The sequence below is a fragment of the Lathyrus oleraceus genome, chromosome 3, assembly GCF_024323335.1.
Source record: "Lathyrus oleraceus cultivar Zhongwan6 chromosome 3, CAAS_Psat_ZW6_1.0, whole genome shotgun sequence".
In the NCBI taxonomy this organism is placed as follows: domain Eukaryota; kingdom Viridiplantae; phylum Streptophyta; class Magnoliopsida; order Fabales; family Fabaceae; genus Lathyrus; species Lathyrus oleraceus.
This window is the reverse complement of record NC_066581.1, coordinates 281842101-281861154: the sequence shown is the minus strand read 5'-3', so window position 1 is coordinate 281861154 and position 19054 is coordinate 281842101. Positions and strand designations below refer to the sequence as shown.

Here is a 19054-nt window from a genome sequence, read left to right as displayed (position 1 = left end):
TTATTCATCAGCCTTAGCTGGTTTATATAGTGAAAATACAATAATTACAATTTATTTTATCCTTAATTGAGAATAAAGAAAAATAAAGGTAGTATTAAAGACAATAATAAAATCGGAAATAATATATTTTCCAACACACATGTTTCTTCCTCAAGCTTCAGATCAAGCTTCATATATTCTTGCATGATTCTATGACTCTGATCATTACAAGAAGAACTCGTATCAATCTGTTTCTCTCCACCTGAAGCTGGCTTTGAAACAGGAGCAATATGATTTTGATCCTCATTTGAAATCTCACAACATTGTGATGGAATGCCTGTATCTGTATCTGTTGTTCCCGCCGAAGTGATTTCATTGAATACCTTGGTTACAAACATATAGAAAACAACCACAAAAACTACCAAGTCGTTTGCACTTCCTTTTGCAACTCTCTTTCGTATAACATTTGGCGGTTTGGCGCGGTATACGATTACCAACGATAGCATGGATGAAGCACTTTGGCATTCATGGACTTATGTATCCGACGTAGGAAATCATGCCGAAACGGAAGGAATGGGCCAGAGAATCGTCTTTGTCTCAGTTAGCGCAGATGGCATGCTGCTATCAGCAGGTACAGGCAGTGTGTCACTAACGTCTCAGGTGTGAAGTCAATATTCATTGCCATCTCCCACTGAGTCCACTTCAATTGGAATTGCTGTCATAGGATGATCTCTAGAGTGTGGTGGAGGAAGTCGGTTTGTATCTAGTACTTCAAAGCAAGCCTCGCACAAATCAAAATCAGGACAAATAGTGCAAGGCCACCTTCGCCTAAGTATAGGTACAGTAGAACAACCATCACAACAATATTGAACAGATGACGTGATAATGTCTTCTTCAACCATGACTTGGTTATTTCTAGCACTTGTGTCAGCTGAGCCAGGAACTGGAACTACACCCTCAACACCATCATCTGCAGCTAACAATGTCTGCTTTGGAAAAGGGACCTGAAGCAATCTCGAAGATATGGCCAAACTGCTAGCAGTCTGAACAGCTTCATCGGACGAAAAAAAAGCTTCTTGAGTAATTCAACAGCAGGTGCTACACTATGAACTCCTGAATCTTTTCCCTGCAGAGCCAAGCATTCAGCATAACAATAAATAAGTTCAACTGCAGACATAACAATGTTGTTCATGGTTCAGGTCCACCAACAAGTAATAAGTCTAAATTTGTCCTAGGGGCAAGATATAGCTCCTCCAAGTTATGCCATTGCTTATTATTTTCGGCCTGAGCCAAATCAAGCCAGTAACCACCAAAGTGGTTTCCATCACCTGCCTGGCTTACGATAAAGGGTAGATATGCCGCAATACATAGATAAGCTTTTAAGACAGTAGGACCATTACTGAATTGGTGATATTCCTTAGAAAGTATGGAATGGATTAAAGCTTGACCAGTATTAAAAAGTCACTACTGTGGGAAGTGCAATACAAGATCCCAATGCCAAAACAATATCAGATTTCCCCCCTTGCAAATCAGAGCTTTGAAATAGGGAATTCATGTATGGAAGCCATGATATTATCAATTTTTTTATCTGGATAACAGTCTCTATTTCTCCAGCTCAGTATAATGCACTTATAGAGGTAGCCAAACCAAGAACAAGTCCAGCAACACCCCATATATCCTCTTCCAAGTCTTCATTGTCCTCGGAGGACGATTGAAATATGTCAGCATTCACATCATAACCAAGTGGAAAGGTTGAACATAAACTATCCAAAGCATCTAAGGAGCATTTGGTTCTCTGTTGTATCATTGTAGCTAGGGCCCCGACAATTCTTCCTAGTAACTTGGATTATGGTACGTTTTCTGTTTCCTTTTTTACAGTAGAGTCATTAGCAGCTTCAACTCTGGTAACAAGATCTTGGCACCAAAACTCCAATCCAACACCACATGCACCTTTAACAAGGGAACTTTGCTAACAAAAAGTACCTCGAGAAGTCCTGTGATGTTATGATATATTTCTTTATGATCGGTTACATGGAGGCAACTTGAGATCAATCCCAGAAAAATTGCAGCAGACCATTGACGATGTTCATGTTCATGTTGGAGCAAACAGTCCAAAAGAAAATTTGAAGCAGCGGATTTAACAGTGTGAACAGATGGAGGCAAAACCGCACAAAGTGCACCAATGGCCAGTGAAGGGAATATTGCATAAGTAGTGACATTCTAGGTTATCTTCCTCAGTTCGACTAATATTGACTATGAAGCAATCAACCCCTCTGGTATGTCCCATGAAAAAAAACAAGTTGCTTATCAAGGAATGAAAGTGCCCATGTCAAGCTTGTACACATGGAGCATGAATGTTGAGTTGCAAGTTTTCCACAGAGTTACCAAGTAGGAACCAACGTTGGACATCCCAAGAGGTCGTTTGATATATTAGAAAGTGACCAGAAAAGAAGAAATCCATTGGAATCAAAAGAAGCAACAACTTGAACTTTGCAAACATAAGGATAAATTGAAACCTTTAATATTTTCCCACTGTGTCCATCTAAGTTTAAAGACCCACCAATCAAATGAGAAGAGATTTCATCTGTGTTACCATTGTCAGGGGAATTCTCAGTAGCATCGCATATTTCTTGAATATGAAATAGAATTTTGAATGTGATATGGATAATTGGAACGCGGATGAAAAAAATATGTAGGGAATTTCTTTGAATCATGCATGAATGGGAAAATGAATATGAATGACGACCAAAAACAAAACCTCTTTGCACTTGACACATAATTTCTTTGAAAGAAATTGAGAACTAGTAATGTGATAAGACGAGATGAATAATCACTTCGATGAAACTGGAACGAAAGATGAGACATGAGGTTCACTTGATTCCGACAAATGAAAGAGGTTTCGAATCTCGCATGGCTAAAGAGACTAGTCATTTTAAAAATAAAAAGCAAGGCCTAAAAGACAAACATGGACTGGTCGTGAAAAGGAAAGAATGCAAACGAATGATTGACGGGAAAAATTTTCAGGGCCAAAATCAGGGTATGACAGTTGCCCCTATATAAACATCCTCCACCAGAGGAAAATGAAACGGTACTTTTCATCGGATCGTAGTGGGGGATGGTTAAATACCATGGAGACCCAGATTTTGAACCTGAAAAAAAAAATGAAAATGCTATGATATGATATGCATGGATGCATGATTCTTTATTTTTTTGAATTTATCTGTTAGGGACACAGGGAATCCTTAACAAGAGATGCTACTGGACAGACCGATCTGTGGGGAATGTTGATGGTCCACAGGGAGACAGACGAATGGTAAAAACCAAACCGCCGGGGAAAACCATCCTGCTGGAGAATCAGACACACATTAGAGAGTACTCAAAGTGAAATTCGATGAACGACACTTAGAATACAAGAGATTTCGACAGTAAGTTCACACATGACTTACTCAATCCGAATAAGAAAAATTTCTACAACAGATTCATACATGACCTGATAACACTGAAACAATCATAGAGAAAAATTCTTCAAAAGAGGTTCATACATGACCTGGTAATACTGGAATGAAAGTTCAACAGCAGGTTCATACATGACCTGACAATGCTGGGGAATATCAAGAAGTTCTGACAGCAGGCTCAGACATGACCTAACAAACTCAAAAAAAATTCAAAAAGAGTATATCAACAGGTTCATACATGACCTGATGACAAACTTGAACATTTTGAGAAAATTTCCACAACAAGTTCATACATGACTTGATGACACTGGAATAATCAAAGAGAATAATTCTCAAAACAGGTTCATACATGACCTGGTAATACTGGAATGAAAGCTCAACAGCAGGTTCATACATGACTTGACAATGCTGGCGAATACCAAGAAGTTCCGACAGCAGGTTCAAACATGACCTAACAAACTCAGAAAAATTCAAAAAGAGTATATCAACAGGTTCATACATGACCTGATGACGAACTTGAACATTTTGAGAAAATTTCCACAACAAGTTCATACATGACTTGATGACACTGGAACAAAAGGTTCAACAACAGGTTCATACATGACCTGACAATACTGGAATAATCAAAGAAAAAGGTTCTTCAAAACAGGTTCAGACATGACCTGGTAATATTGGAATAAAAGCTCAACAACAGGTTCATACATGACCTGACAAAATAGGAACATTCAGAGAATTTTCAATAACAGGTTCATACATGACCTGACAACACTTGACCATTCAAAGAGTGCTCAATTAACAGGTTCATACATGACCTGACGTTACTTGGGAAAAATCAAAGGGAGTTTTATCAATAGATTCATACATGACCTGAGAATATTGGAAAACATACAAAGCAAGTTTCATCAATAGGTTCATACATGACCTGACACTTTAGAATACATCTGATAGTTCTGGAGATTTCTCACAAGAAATTCATCCAATCACAGATTTTGGAGATTCCTAACAGGGAATTTATGCAAAACAAAGATAAACGAGAGTCTTCTTATAAGTAGATCATCCACGCAACAGGCTACGATGATTCTTTACAGAGAAATCAAACAAAACCAACATCATTGGAGTTTTATAACACGAAAAACCTCCAAGCTTCTAGGAACTCCTCAAGATGATGAGTCATACATGACTTTCACGGAACCATCAGGTAAGGCAGGGTACTCAAACTCCCTGTACGTGCCAACAACAATTGGACTTGATGAAAGTCATTAGTAAACAATTACCGGCTACAATGGAGTTTGCCAGCAACAACTGGACTTGAAATGATGTTGGCGACAACCAAACTTCAGCTATCAATCACAAATGTATTTACAAACAGACTGACAGTGATGCCAACGACAATTGGGTTTAAAATAAATGTTACCAGACCTTAAAGGATACCAGTTACGACTGGATTTGGTCAAAGACACTGGTGACAACCAGACTTAACAGACGATGCCAGTAATAACTGGTCTCAGAGGTCAAGGGATACAATCAACAACGAGACCTGAGATTATGCAAATGAGCGTGAAGCACTTCGGGCTATGCATGATTTGGATTTTGCTTATATGCATGATGTATGAATGATCATGAAATGCAAATGCTGATAATATACAGACTGGAAATTAGGGAAAGCTTTATGGAGGTACTGAATCCTCAACACCAATAACTCAACCGAAGGAGTGAACAAATGCATCAAAGGAGGATCTATCAAACGGAATAGTTACAACTGGCCCAATAATCCTTCCAGAGAATGATAAATTTGTGCTCTCTGGAGATAGATGTTGATCATCCAAGGGAAGTCTTGCAACTTGAGACTTGCGGGGAAAGACGAAAGATTTCCTTTCAATATTTCCACATGTCAAAGCAAAATTGTGTTTCTCAACATGTTGAAAAATTCTTTTTGAGTTCAAAATTCATTATTAACAAATAAATGACATTTTGTATAACAAAGAAAACCAGAGAAAAATAGCAAATGATAGAATTTGATAGGCAAACTTGTATTTATTCAAGAATGGTAGCACACAAATGCCGTAGCTCCATGGAATGTTACAAATTTGAAAATGGCAATAGGGAAAGGTTTACATTGAATCACAATGACTACTACTATCCCTAATAACAATGACTCCACGAGACCTCGCTTCTGAAGGGAGTAACTAGATTGATCTTCCATTTTTAGCTCTTCTGTGTTGATCAGTGACGAACCGATGCAGTCTATGCCTTTTGTCCCTAATTTTTGCCTGGATCGCCATTTCGGGTTTTCAATCCACCGGGACGCTCCTTTTTGCCTAAGTCGCCATTTCAGGTTTTCAACTTAGTGAGCTACCATTTTTTTTATCCCTAACTTTTTTCTGGACCGCCCTTTCGGGTTTTCAGTCCACCGGGATTTGTTAGGCATAGTATCTTTTGACTGCATCAGAGTTCACAGGGTGAATGAGCTCTTCGCCATCCATAGTTGTGAGAAATAGAGCACCTCCAAAGTATGATCTCTTTACAACGTATCGGCCTTCATAGTTGGGAGTCCACTTCCCACGTGAATCTTTGTGTACTGGCCAGATCTTCTTGAGCACGAGATCTCCTTCCTTGAACTCTCGAGGACGGACCTTTTTGTCAAACACCTTCTTGATTCGTTGATGGTACAATTGTCCATAGCAGAGTGCGGTCATCCGTTTCTCATCAATGAGATTAAGTTGATCATAGTTGTTTTGGATCCATTCAGCTTCGTCCAGCTTGGCTTCCATCAATATTCTCGTTGAAGGTATCTCTACTTCGACTGGGAGAACTGCGTCCATCCCATACACTAAGGAGAATGGGGTTGCCCCTGTTGAAGTGCGGACTGAGGTCCGGTATCCATGCAAAGCAAAGGGTAGCATCTCGTGACAATCCTTATAAGTTTTCACCATCTTTTGCAGGATCTTCTTGATATTTTTGTTGGCAGCTTCAACAACACCGTTCATCTTTGGACGATATGGAGAAGAATTATGGTGGTCAATCTTGAAACTCTCACATAATTCTGTCATTGTCTTGTTGTTCAAGTTTGAACCGTTGTCGGTGATGATCTTGCTTGGGATTCCATAGCGGCAGATAATCTCCTTCTTGATAAAGCGAGCAACCACATGTCTCGTCACATTGGTGTAGGAAGCAACCTCTACCCATTTAGTAAAGTAATCAATGGCAACCAGGATGAAGCGGTGACCATTGGAAGCCTTAGGCTCTATAGCACCAATCATGTCGATGCCCCACATTGAGAAAGGCCAAGGTGACGTTTATACATTCAAAAGTGTTGGCGGTACATGCACCTTATCAGCATAAATTTGGCATTTATGACATTTTCTAGCATAGCTGAAACAATCGGATTCCATGGTCAACTAGTAATAGCCAGCTCTCAAAATCTTTTTGGCCATGGCATGTCCATTGGCATGGGTCCCAAAGGATCCTTCATGAATCTCCTTGATTAACATGTCTGCTTCGTTTCTATCCACGCATCTGAGCAGAACCATGTCATGGTTTCTCTTGTAAAGCACATCATTACTCAAAAAGAATTTGGACGATAACCTCCTCAGAGTTTTCTTATCCAACAATGTAGCGTCTTCTGGATACTCTTGACTTAAAAGATATCGCTTGATGTCATGAAACCATGGTTTACCATCAGTTTCTTCTTCAATCAGCTGACAGTAGGCAGGCTCATCTCTTCGCTCGATTCGAATAAGTGGAGCTTCATTATGGAATCTGACTTGGTAGATTGATGCTAATGTTGCCAAAGCGCCAGCCACTTGATTTTCTATTCTTGGGATGTGATGGAAAGTGATATTGTCGAAGTATTATATCATCTTTACAACATGAGCGCGATACGGGATCAACTTCGCATCGCGAGTTTCCCATTCACCTTTGACTTGATAGATCACCAAGGCTGAATCTCCATACACCTCAAGGATCTTGATTCGGAGATCAATTGCAGCTTCAAGACCAAGGATACAAGCTTCATATTCAGCAACATTATTCGTACAATCAAAGCACAACCTTGCTGTGAAAGGGGTAAAGCCACCATTTGGATTCATCAGAACAGCTCCCACACCATGACCACTGTAATTGGAGGAACCATCGAACGCGAGCTTCCATCGAGATCCTAGTTCTGGTCCTTCATCTGGGCCTAGGATCTCACAATCCTTTAAAACCATTATATCCTCATCGGGGAAATCAAACTTCAATGGTTGATAGTCTTCAACTGGTTGATGAGCCAGATACTCTGCTAACACACTTCCCTTGATTGCCTTCTGGGTTACGTATTGGATGTCGTACTCTGACAGAAGCATCTGCCAACGGGCAAGTCTTCTAGTCAAGGCAGGTTTCTCAAAGATATACTTTATTGGATCCATTTTTGAGATCAACAAAGTAGTATGGAAAATCACGTACTGCCTCAAACGACGAGCGGCCCATGCTAGCGCGCAACACGTTTTCTCCAAAAGCGAATATCGACTTTCACAATCGGTAAACTTTTTACTCAGATAGTAAATAACATGTTCTTTCCGACCAGTTTCTTCGTGTTACCCCAACACGCATCCCATTGACCCTTCAAGCACAGTCATATACATGATTAATGGCTTTCCTGGGACAGGTGGAATTAAAATAGGAGGCTCTTGCAAGTATTGATGAATCTTCTCGAAAGCACTTTGACAATCAGGATTCCATTCAACAGCTTGATCCTTTCGAAGCAATTTGAAGATAGGTTCACACGTGGCCGTCATATGTGAGATAAACCTTGAGATATAATTCAAACGTCCCAGGAAGCCTCTAACCTCTCGCTCGGTGCGTGGAGCAGGCATTTCTTGTATAACTCGGACCTTGTCAGGGTCTACCTCAATTCCTCGTTGACTAACAATGAAACCAAGCAACTTTCCTGAATGGACACCAAATGTGCATTTTGTAGGGTTTAATCGTAATCTAAACTTTCTGAGGCGTTCAAACAGCTTCTTCAAATGGTTCATATGATCTTCTTCATTCTGAGACTTAGCGATCATGTCGTCAACATAGACCTCTATCTCCTTGTGCATCATATCATGGAAAAGAGTGACCATAGCTCTTTGGTAAGTTGCCCCAGCGTTTTTGAGACCGAAAGGCATTACCTTATAGCAAAAAGTGCCCTAAGGGGTAATAAAAATGGTCTTCTCCATGTCATCTGGAGCCATCTTGATTTGATTGTATCCCGAAAAACCATCCATAAAGGAGAAGACAGCAAATCTTGCAGTATTGTCTACCAGAGTATCAATGTGTGGTAGAGGGAAATCGTCCTTTGGACTAGCTCTGTTCAGATTCCTATAGTCAACGCACATCCTCACCTTGCCATCCTTTTTAGGTACAGGTACAATATTAGCTACCCATTGTGGGTACTTCGCCACTACGAGAAAACCAACGTCAAATTGTCGTTTGACTTCTTCACGAATCTTCAGAGCCATATCTGGTCTTGTTCTTCGGAGTTTCTGCTTTATTGGAGGGCAGTCTGGCTGAAGCGGCAGCTTGTGCTCAACGATGTCCGTATCTAGACCTGGCATATCCTGGTATGACCATGCAAATACATCCACATACTCTTGTAACAGCTTAACTAATCTCTCTTTGACGCTTGCTTCAAGTGTGGTGCCGATTTTGACTTCTTTCTTCTCTTCCTATGTGCCAAGGTTGATTATTTCCACTGGTTCTTCATGTGGCTGAAGGGCTTTGGACTCGTGCTCGAGCAGCCTTGCCAATTCGTCGGGGATGTAACAATCTTCTTCACCCTCTTCTTTGGCTTGGTAGATAGGGGAGTCAAAGTTATGAGAGGTAGTAAACTCATTGGATTCAACAGGGTTATCATTTATTCTGCATGTTTGAATGATTGATTTCTTTTAGAAAAGTGTAAATAAAAGATGCATAAATGAAAAGTTTATTTTTTTGTTTTTGACAAGATTGCCATTTTCTTAAGAGAAAGCAAAATAAATGAATAAGAAGAATTTAACAAAATGCCTTTCATTCATTGATAATGATTATTTGAAAATGAAAAGGGTCCCTACAACATGATCCATTAGCCTTGGGCAGAGCTAAGGATTTGAAAGGAAAAATACAACAATTATTACTTTGACAAAGGAAAAATTTCGGGGATCTCAACCGCCTTCCAGTTGTTCAAAGCTGTCTCACACCGGTAAACCAAACATGGCTCATCTTCACTTTCGCTGCTATCTTCGATTGCATTGACCTGATCTCCATGGATGAATCCTGTGCTAAGGAACACTTCTTGGATGCTTCGGGTGTTGTCCTTTGTAGGGACTCAGGCTCTTTTCGCAGCGGAAGACACATATCCCAGACCAAAGCTATCATGCTTCTCACGAATATCAATAAGTTGACCCCAACCTTCAGGGTTTCCTCCTTCGATGCTAGACTTTGCGCTTTTCAGAGACGCGAAAGATGAACAAGCTTTCCCAACAGGGTCCTTCATCTCCACAAAAGTGGCGTTGGCTATTTCAAGAGCTTGGAAAGAAGTTTCCAAAGCGTCCTCATCAGCCTCAATATACCTGAAGGATGAAAGGTGACTAACCACAAAGTCCTCTTCCCCAGAAATAATAATCAGTTGGTTGTCCACCACAAACTTCATCTTTTGGTGTAAAGTGGAGGTGACTTCCCCTGCAGCATGAATCCAGGGACGCCCCAATAAGCAGCTATATGCTGGATTAATATCCATGACTTGGAAATTAATCGGGAATACATGAGGGCCAATCAATATGGGCAACTCAACCTCTCCAATCACGGTTCTCCTGGAACCATCAAAAGCTTTCACTACCAAGGCACTAGGCTTCATAGCTGGTCCTTGATAAGATAACTTAACGAGTGTTCTCTTTGGCATAACATTCAGAGAAGATCCGGTATCAACCAACACTCTTGCCAAAGCATCATCTTTGCATTTTACCGAGATATGGAGAGCACGATTATGATTTTGTCCATCCTCAGGTAATTCCTCTCCACTGAAGCTCAAAGTATTGCAAGCTATGATATTTGCCACTACTCCATCAAATTGGTCAACTGTTATGCTTTGTGTTACATGAGCTTAAGCAAGCACCTTCAACAAAGCCTCCCTATGGGCTTGGGAGTTCAGTAGCAGAGAAAGAATAGAGATCTTAGATGGTATTTGATGCAACTGGTCCACAACCTTGTAGTCACTTTTCTTGATCAACTTCAAGAATTCAACAGCATCTTCGGATTGAACCACTTCGGGTTCTTTAGTGGGAGCTACAACTGTTGATTCCTTGGCCGGCCCTTGAGGAGTCACGTTGAATTCGGGCATATAGATTCGACCACTACAGGTCATTTTGCTCATTCCTGCAATATTGGTGACGTCCTCACTTACAGCTTCTGTCACTTCAGTGTCTGAACTTCCTTCAACTACCTTGTCTATAGCGGTAATCTCATATTTCTAAGGTACGACCTTGGTGCTCTCATATGGGAAAGGCATGGGCATACATATCTCAACAGGCGACAACTTACTATTTGCCGGAACCACTCCACCACTGTAATATGGGATCTTGACTGGTTCGGGTAGATTGAAGCAAGGTTCAATTACCAACACGTCTTCGCTCTTTGCGATGCTGGAGATCTGAAGCACTCCTTTATCCATCAAGTTTTGGATATTGTCTCGTACCACCTGACATCCTTTTGGGTGTGTGGCACACTCTTCACAGTTGTCATGATCAACACTAACCAGGCCAGCTTCCACCAACCGGGCATGGATTGCTGCCAAAGGAGTCTTAACATCCTCCGCCTTATCAACTGTAACACCAACAGAGGCGTCTTCAATGGAATTTACCGTAGGATTTCCATGGGGAGGAAGAGGATTGTTCTTCACATTCGGTCCCATGTCCTTAAAAGACAAGATCTTTCTTTCGATCAGTTCGCGAACCCTATGCTTTAGAGCGTAACAACCCTCTAAGTCATGCCCGGGGGCACCTTCATGAAAAGGACAGTGTGCATTAGGGTTGTACCATGGAGGCAGACGATCAGGTGGAGGTCCCATAGGTCTGGGAACCACCAACCCCTTTTGCAATAGGGAGGGATACAACTCAGTGTACGACATTGGGATTGGATTGAAGGTCACCCTCTCCCCTTGCCTCCTGTTCTGGTTCTGAGCATTTTGCCTCGGAGCTTGAGCTCTCGGTTGTTGATAAACAGGAGCTGCTGGTGTTTGTTGATAAGCTGGAGGAGCCGCAACACGTTGTTGAACTGGAGCTGGTCGATAGACTGGAGGCGCTTGATAAGCCTGAGCAGGAAGTTGATTGAATGCAGGCGTCATAGCAACTACGTATGGTTACGGAGCATACTGAACGGGATACATGGGTTGTTGATAGGGAATTGGTTGTTGAACATATTGCTGAGGTGGATATTGTTGTGGTCTCCTTCTTGGAGGAGCTCTTCCTTGGCCAACGGTCACAACATTTGTTTCCCCTTCCTTCTTTCTGGGAAACCCTCCAGAGAACTTCTTTTGATTGGCATTTGAAGTTCCAGCTACAGCCGCCAGTTTTCCATTTCTTACACCATATTCAACGCGAGCTCCTATAGCCACAAGCTCCGAGAATCCCAAGGAAGCACTTCCAACCATCTTCTCATAGAATTGAGGTTGTGTAGCGGTGTATTCGTCACTTTATGATTTATTGATTAAACCAAAAGCAAAGCATACAAAGAATCGAGTCTCCACCGCACTTTTATTTATCCGAAGGAATGGCTAAAAAGCGAACAAAAGCCTAAGAAGTTTTACACATAGAAAACTAATGAAAAGATCAGAGATCTGGGTAAGGGGTAAATTACGCAATGGGAAGGTGTTAGGCACCTAAAACGTCCTAGGTACTCCTAGGGAGCCCTTTTCACACTTGTTGTACGAAAAATTATTTGTTTATGAAATATTTATTGTGCAAACATGGATGGAAGGGATGAGAAAAGAATATACAAGTTATTATTTTTGTGTTTGAACGGATGAACCCGTTGCCTACGTACCTCTCCATGGAAGGTAAGGATCAAAACATCGTAGTTCGGTTAAAAGATTTCCAAAAATATGGGTGGGTTCATTTTAAACAAAAGCCCTAAGGTCTTTCGTTATCCACGGGAGAACACTCAACCTTATACAAACAACAAGTCCACCATGTGAGAAAAGCTTCAACTTGCTAGTGAGGGGTTAACCCTATAATAAGCAAGGAAGTCTTACAATTCAATCACTAAAGACAAAAGGTGAGATTAACATCAACCAACTAGGATAAATCAAACCTATGGCTAATGTATGAAAACTTATCAAGAATGGACAAAGCCACAAAACAATTGAATGAGTGAAATTAATTGATTATGAGTATTCACAAAATATGGTCAAAGTATGATTAGAATTCAATTCAAAGAAGTATTATGAAAATGAAGTTTGAAAAGTCAAAGGCTTATGGCCTAGGTTTCTAATTTGAAAAGAAATGAAGATCTTTGCACAATATTTTTCAGGTTTGGGTTAACATGTAAATGGAGGTTTAAGGATCAAAAGGTGTGAGGGTGAGGGATGTAAAACTTCTTAGATGTTCACCTCTTGAGATCATATGTAGATGATCCAAGTGATCCCTTTGGAATAGGCAATGAGCAAATAACAGATAAACAAAGCAAATGGATACCGGATGCCAATCAATGGACTTACACCAATCTCACAAAACAAAGGTGGATACCGGATACCAATCAATGGACTTATACCAATCTCCCAAAGCAAAACCAAACATGGATATCAGATGCCAATCAATGGACTTATACTAATCTCCTAAAACAGAAAACAAAAGATGGATACCGGATGCCAATCAACTGGACTTATACCAATCTCCAAAGAATGATCATAGGAAACAACTGCCAATAAATGGACTTATAATTGACTCCTCACAAGCAAAACAATATCCAATAAGCAAGAGGAAACAAGTTGCCAATAAATGGTCTTACACATGACTCCTTCCAGATCATAGGAAACAACTGCCAATAAATGGACTTACAACTGAATCCTCAATGGACAAACAAAGATGTCACAAAGATATGAACAATGATCATGCAATGATGTACAATTAATGATGATAAATGCACAAAGGCACACATAAGCAGATATGCACAAATGAATCAAGTAAACAAACAAACAAGTCAATTAGCACACACTATATACAATCAGTTAGGCTCAAACAAGGTTAGGCTTTACAGCAAACTGGAATGGGGTATTTTAAGCTCTTAACCCTAACATTGAGAGTTAGGGTGAAGCAGATGAAATGGAGATGAGGGGTGTGCCTCATAGCTTTTATCCCTGGCCTGGGAGAGCTTTAAACAATAGAAGATGCGGGAGTTCAGAAAGTAGGAACTCTTCTCCACAATTGATTGACTCTATAAGATCTTGGGTTATTATCCACAATGCACCAACACATGGTGTGAGCAAGGTGGATGACACACTGAATAGCAGGAGATGGATTACACATCACTTTTATCTGCCAATTGCCTCATAAGAGGACTTTTCCTGCTTAGCACTAAAATTAAACACACAAGAACATGACCTCTTAAGGAGGGCTTCAGACAGGTGCCTACCAATAACAGTAGGTCTTCTAGACTACATGAAGAAGAGGGATTATACCTAAGTGGTTAAGAAACCAAGCAAAAGCAAGTTCAAAATGAACTTAGAGCAACTTATGTACCTGTGGAAACATCAAACAAATCAGCACAATGCTCAGACAATCAAACAACAGTCAATAAGCAACAAACAATCCCAATGTACAAAATGTGTAAGCCAAAGGTCAAACTCAAATGAGTTAACATCAACCTACAAAGCACACAAATGTTAGTAATCAAAGGCAAACATCAATGCTCAAATGATGGAGCATCATCAACTAGGGAACTTGAATGCTCAACCTGAAATCAAAGCTCAAAGATAAGCAACAAACCACTAGGTCAAGCCTAGGGTCAAAGATGGAGAAAAAATTCAAAACAGAAGCTGAAATTTAACATGAATCAACTTCAAACACATCTTGAAACATTCCAAAAGGTCTCACATCAGTATCATTAACAAAAAGCATTTCATGATCAATTGAAGTTCAAGGCAATTTTAAAGCTCAAATGTGACCAACCAGAATGAAAAATCTCAATTAAATCAGAAATGATTCAAATAATTCCAACAAAATTCATGAGTAATCACAACATCCCTAATATGCATCATACAAAAAATCAGGACAATTGGAGATCATTTAGCATGGCAAACACATCATATAAGTTGAACATCAAAAGGTGTGACACAAATTGTCACACCAACTTAACATGATCATAAAACATAAATGACAATTGATAAAAATACCAAATCAACACCAAAATGTCAAGCAATGTGTATAGTTTCATCATGCAAATTTTCAGAATCATTGGATCAAAGACCAGCATTTCACAAATGTATAAGCATGGCAAGGTCAAATAAGCATACATGTTCAAACATTCTAGCACCAAAAAATATCCAGCCAAGCACAACTTATAAAAATATGATTATAAAAAACTAGAGAGAATCAGGATCATCATGTAAAAAACCTGGCAATTTTTGGATGAATTTTCAATTAGATATGATTTTTTAAAGATGAGAAAAAAAATTGAAAAATGCATGTGAAGCATGTATGGAATATATGAGAAAATGAATGAAGCATATGAAATAACTACACTGGCCAGGAATCGAACTAGGAGCGAATTCAAAAGCTGGTGCCAAACAAATGAAACGCAGCGTTTCATTAATACAGTTGGCACGGTCAAAGCTGAGTGTGCAAGGTCAAACAAATACCAACCAATCAATAAGCCAAACAAGCAACACATGGACGAATCAGACTAAAGCCCTAGGACAACTTGGCATGGCAACAGAAAAGCGTGCTAAAACACTAGAAAGCGTGGCCTAAAGGAATTCGCAGCAAACATATGAACATTGCAACAAAATCCGCAGGAATTTTGGAAATTATGAAGAACACATGAAGGTTGAAGATGAAGATCATGAAGATCTTCATCTGGAATTTCCAGAAAATCTCAACATGTCCAGAAATCAAAATTGAGCATAGCATCGTGTAGATCTTTCATCATACATCAATAATCCACAAACATTTCATGCAAAAACATCCAAACAGGCACGGATCGAAGGAAATAATATTCAACATCAAAAAATCAAACAGTCATATCTCACTCAAAACAACACCAAAATTCATGATTCAAAGCTCAGCATGATCAGTACACTTAGATCTACAACATTATTGCAAGAAAAATAAAAAATAAGAGAGTTGATTTGTAACCTCTTGAAGAGCAGCAACTGGAATTCATGTGGTTCAAGGCTTCAGATGATCAACAGCTTCTCTATGACACTTGTATGGATGATTGGAGGAAGAATTGGAGCTTAATTGTGCTCGAATCCACCAAAATTTGGAATCACCATTGTTGCTTCAAGCTTTGTGTATGCTTCAATCTTGCACTGCTTCTCTTGGTTCCACGTGCAAAGTTGCTCAATAATACCTCAGGATCAAGAATCAAGCAATGGAAATGGCTTTGATGTGAAGAATTTGCAAGAAAAATTTGAGAGAATTTTTTTGAGAGTTTTGGATCTAGATCTGAAAGTTGTTGCTAATGCTGAAAACAGTTAGGTTTTAGTTTATATATGCCATGCTAAACCTGTTTAGATCATGCTTAAGCCAATGTTAATTGTAATTAGCAAGTTATGGAGTGTAAGTGCAAATTGATCTTTCACCCTTATGCATGAAATGCATGCATGAACAGTGCACGAAAATCCTTTCAATTCCACTTAAAATTCCATTTTGGAGCCAATGCTGATAGCAAAATGTTCAAATAATGCACCAAATTTGAATTTCATGATTTCCCTCCAAAAAACCAATGAATTACCAAATGCTCATGTGATGATAATTCATGTAATGTGATGCATGATTTGGAAATTAGAGGTCAAGAGAAGAACATTGCCAAAAGAACCACTCATTTTGGAGCTTTGGTTGAGAAGTTATGCTCATTTGAAGTTCCATGCATACTTTGCCATGTTTTGATCATATCTCCTTAACCACACATGAGAAATTGATGATCTTGGACTTTTTAGAAATGGGAGAGAAAGATCTACAACTTTCATGTTCAGCAAAATTTAATTTGAAGCTTTGTTGATGATGTAATTTGAAGTTGAAGTTAGGTTAAAACCTTTCCATTTTTGGCAAATTTGAATTATAGGTCACTTTCTATTTTTGGAAAGTTTTGACTTGACTTTAAATTCTTCAATGCTGATGTTTGAAATGTCAAATGAGACTTGTTTGAACATGAATGAAGTATTTCTAATCACTTCCCACCTCCAAATCCACTGTTGACTTGGCAGTTGACTTTCTAGGTCTTCAGATGACCTGGCAATGTTCTGATGAGATTCAAGCCTCTACCACTTGGGATTTTGCTTCAACATGACATCATAGCTCATATGAACTCTTGAGAATGATTGTGGGGTCCAAATCTCAAGAATGACCATCATCTATTGCTCAATGACTGCCTTGACTGCTTTGACCTGTGATTGCTTCATCTGCAAGACAAGGGTTAGATGACATATTTTGGTACTTTTGGTTAGTGATTAAAGGAAATGCAATGATACACAAATGCAAAACATGCTTGGTGATCAAGAATCACTCTCAAAAAGATAACCCACCCATAGGGAAGGAAGCAAGGTGCACAATGATCCTTGAGGCAATGAATGGTATGATATGATGCCATGAGGGATCTTAGGGACAAAATTGGGGTCTTACAGATGCCCCTATTTAAGGTCATTCTAGCCGGAGAAGTGAAGTTTAGAAATCTTCATCTCGACGCGGTAGAATGGGGTTAAATAACAGTAATGAGACAAATTTTGGTCCCTAAGAGACCTCATGATGCAAATGTATGCATGCAAAAGAAATCACCTCTGTGGGGATATGGGTCCACAAAGAAGAAAAGACAATCCACCGGAGTAATACACTTACCAGGAATAGAGACTCTAACAAGACTCTAATGGGGATAAGAAAAGGAATGCGTGAGCAGGACACGACTCTGAATTAGGGAAAACAACAACTAGACACTGCGTGAACAAGACACGAATGGACTGGAGACCTTACTAGGGAATAAAGGACTCACACTGGGGACAAACGAATTCTAAAGGACAACACACCCGTTGGAAAGACTCAAGCTGACTCAAACTATCCACAAAGGATACTTCGGATGAAAATCCGGACTCGGACTGGGGAAAAGATTCACACAGAACCTCCCTGCCAGGGAAAATTGCATATATTGGGGAAAACGCCAATACAGCAAAAGGGTAAAATCACAACAGGAAACTCCACTGGAAAAATGTCTAACAAAGAGACTCTCCTGGGGAAAAACTGCAAGATGAGGTGTTACCGGTACAAGGGTAACAAACTCAGGAAGAATGAATATCTAAGACCGGTATAAGGGTGAGAGATATCAATCAACCAAACATCTGAGAAAGACCTGAAAAAGGTACATCAACTCAGGAAAATCTGACTCCACAAGGGACCAAGGTCATAATAGGGAGCAGAAAGGAAGGAACACCAGGGATACCGGTTACTGGTTATATAATAGGTGACCGACCAAAGCGTGAATTGGTATATATGCCAAAACACTCATCATCCGAAAGGAGGGCTTGAAAAAGCAAATCGACTTACAGGATGGACATTCGACTCTACAACGGGAAAACGAATCTTACTCAGCTGGGAAAAAACCCAAAGAATGCATGAGATATAATATCCATTACCGTCAGAACGTGGATAGTATACTCGCATGAGATATATTATCTATTACCGTCAGAACGTAGACAATATACTCGCATGGAAGGAAACACCAGGGATACCTGTTACTGGGTATATAATAGGTGACCTACCGAAAAGAGAGACAATCGTTACCAACAACAACAGGGTAAACGAAAGACAACTCACAGGGGATAAATTGCAAGCATCCGGCAATTATCCAAGAAACAAACGAATATTCGATTCCATAAAGGAATACGAATCTTACTCGACTGGGGAAACACAACAGGCTTCGACTGAAGAGTGCATGAGATATATTATCCATTACCGTCAGAACGTGGACAGTATACTCGCATGGAAGATTATCCACAACCGGTTACTGGGTTAATAAAGGATAAATCCACCGAAAAGAAAGGCATCGGGATACCAAAACTAGGTATATAAAGATGACCGATCAAAGGGAGCAACAATCATTACCAAGCAAACAGGTAAATGAAAGAGGACTCACTGGCGACTTCAATGGGGATAAAATTGCAAGCATACGGTAATTATCCACAAAAGACTTACTGGGGAATACAAGTGCTTACTCAAGAGCAACTACCCAGAAGAAAGAGGGAATATCAACATCGAATATTGAATGAAGATAACCACAAAGAGTAACCGTCATCGGTTAGGATGAACAACAAGGTTAACTCTGCGAAGGGGAGAAATCAGGATTTACAACTACCGAATACGGGGTAGAAGACCAAAAAATTCTGGCTGAGGATAAAATTGCTAGCATACGGCAATTAT

At 39.8% G+C, this 19054-nt stretch overlaps 1 protein-coding gene across 1 annotated transcript in view; it reads right to left on the bottom strand.

Moving 5' to 3' along the window:
* The window catches only part of LOC127130858 (uncharacterized), a 47346-nt gene continuing 28292 nt past the window's right edge, over positions 1 to 19054 (bottom strand). Inside the window, exons 2-3 of the mRNA XM_051059820.1 lie at positions 140 to 362; positions 1 to 17 (exon numbers count right to left, since the gene is read on the bottom strand). Of these exons, the coding sequence (XP_050915777.1) occupies positions 1 to 17; positions 140 to 362 (240 nt within the window). The remainder of the gene's footprint in view (positions 18 to 139; positions 363 to 19054) is intronic.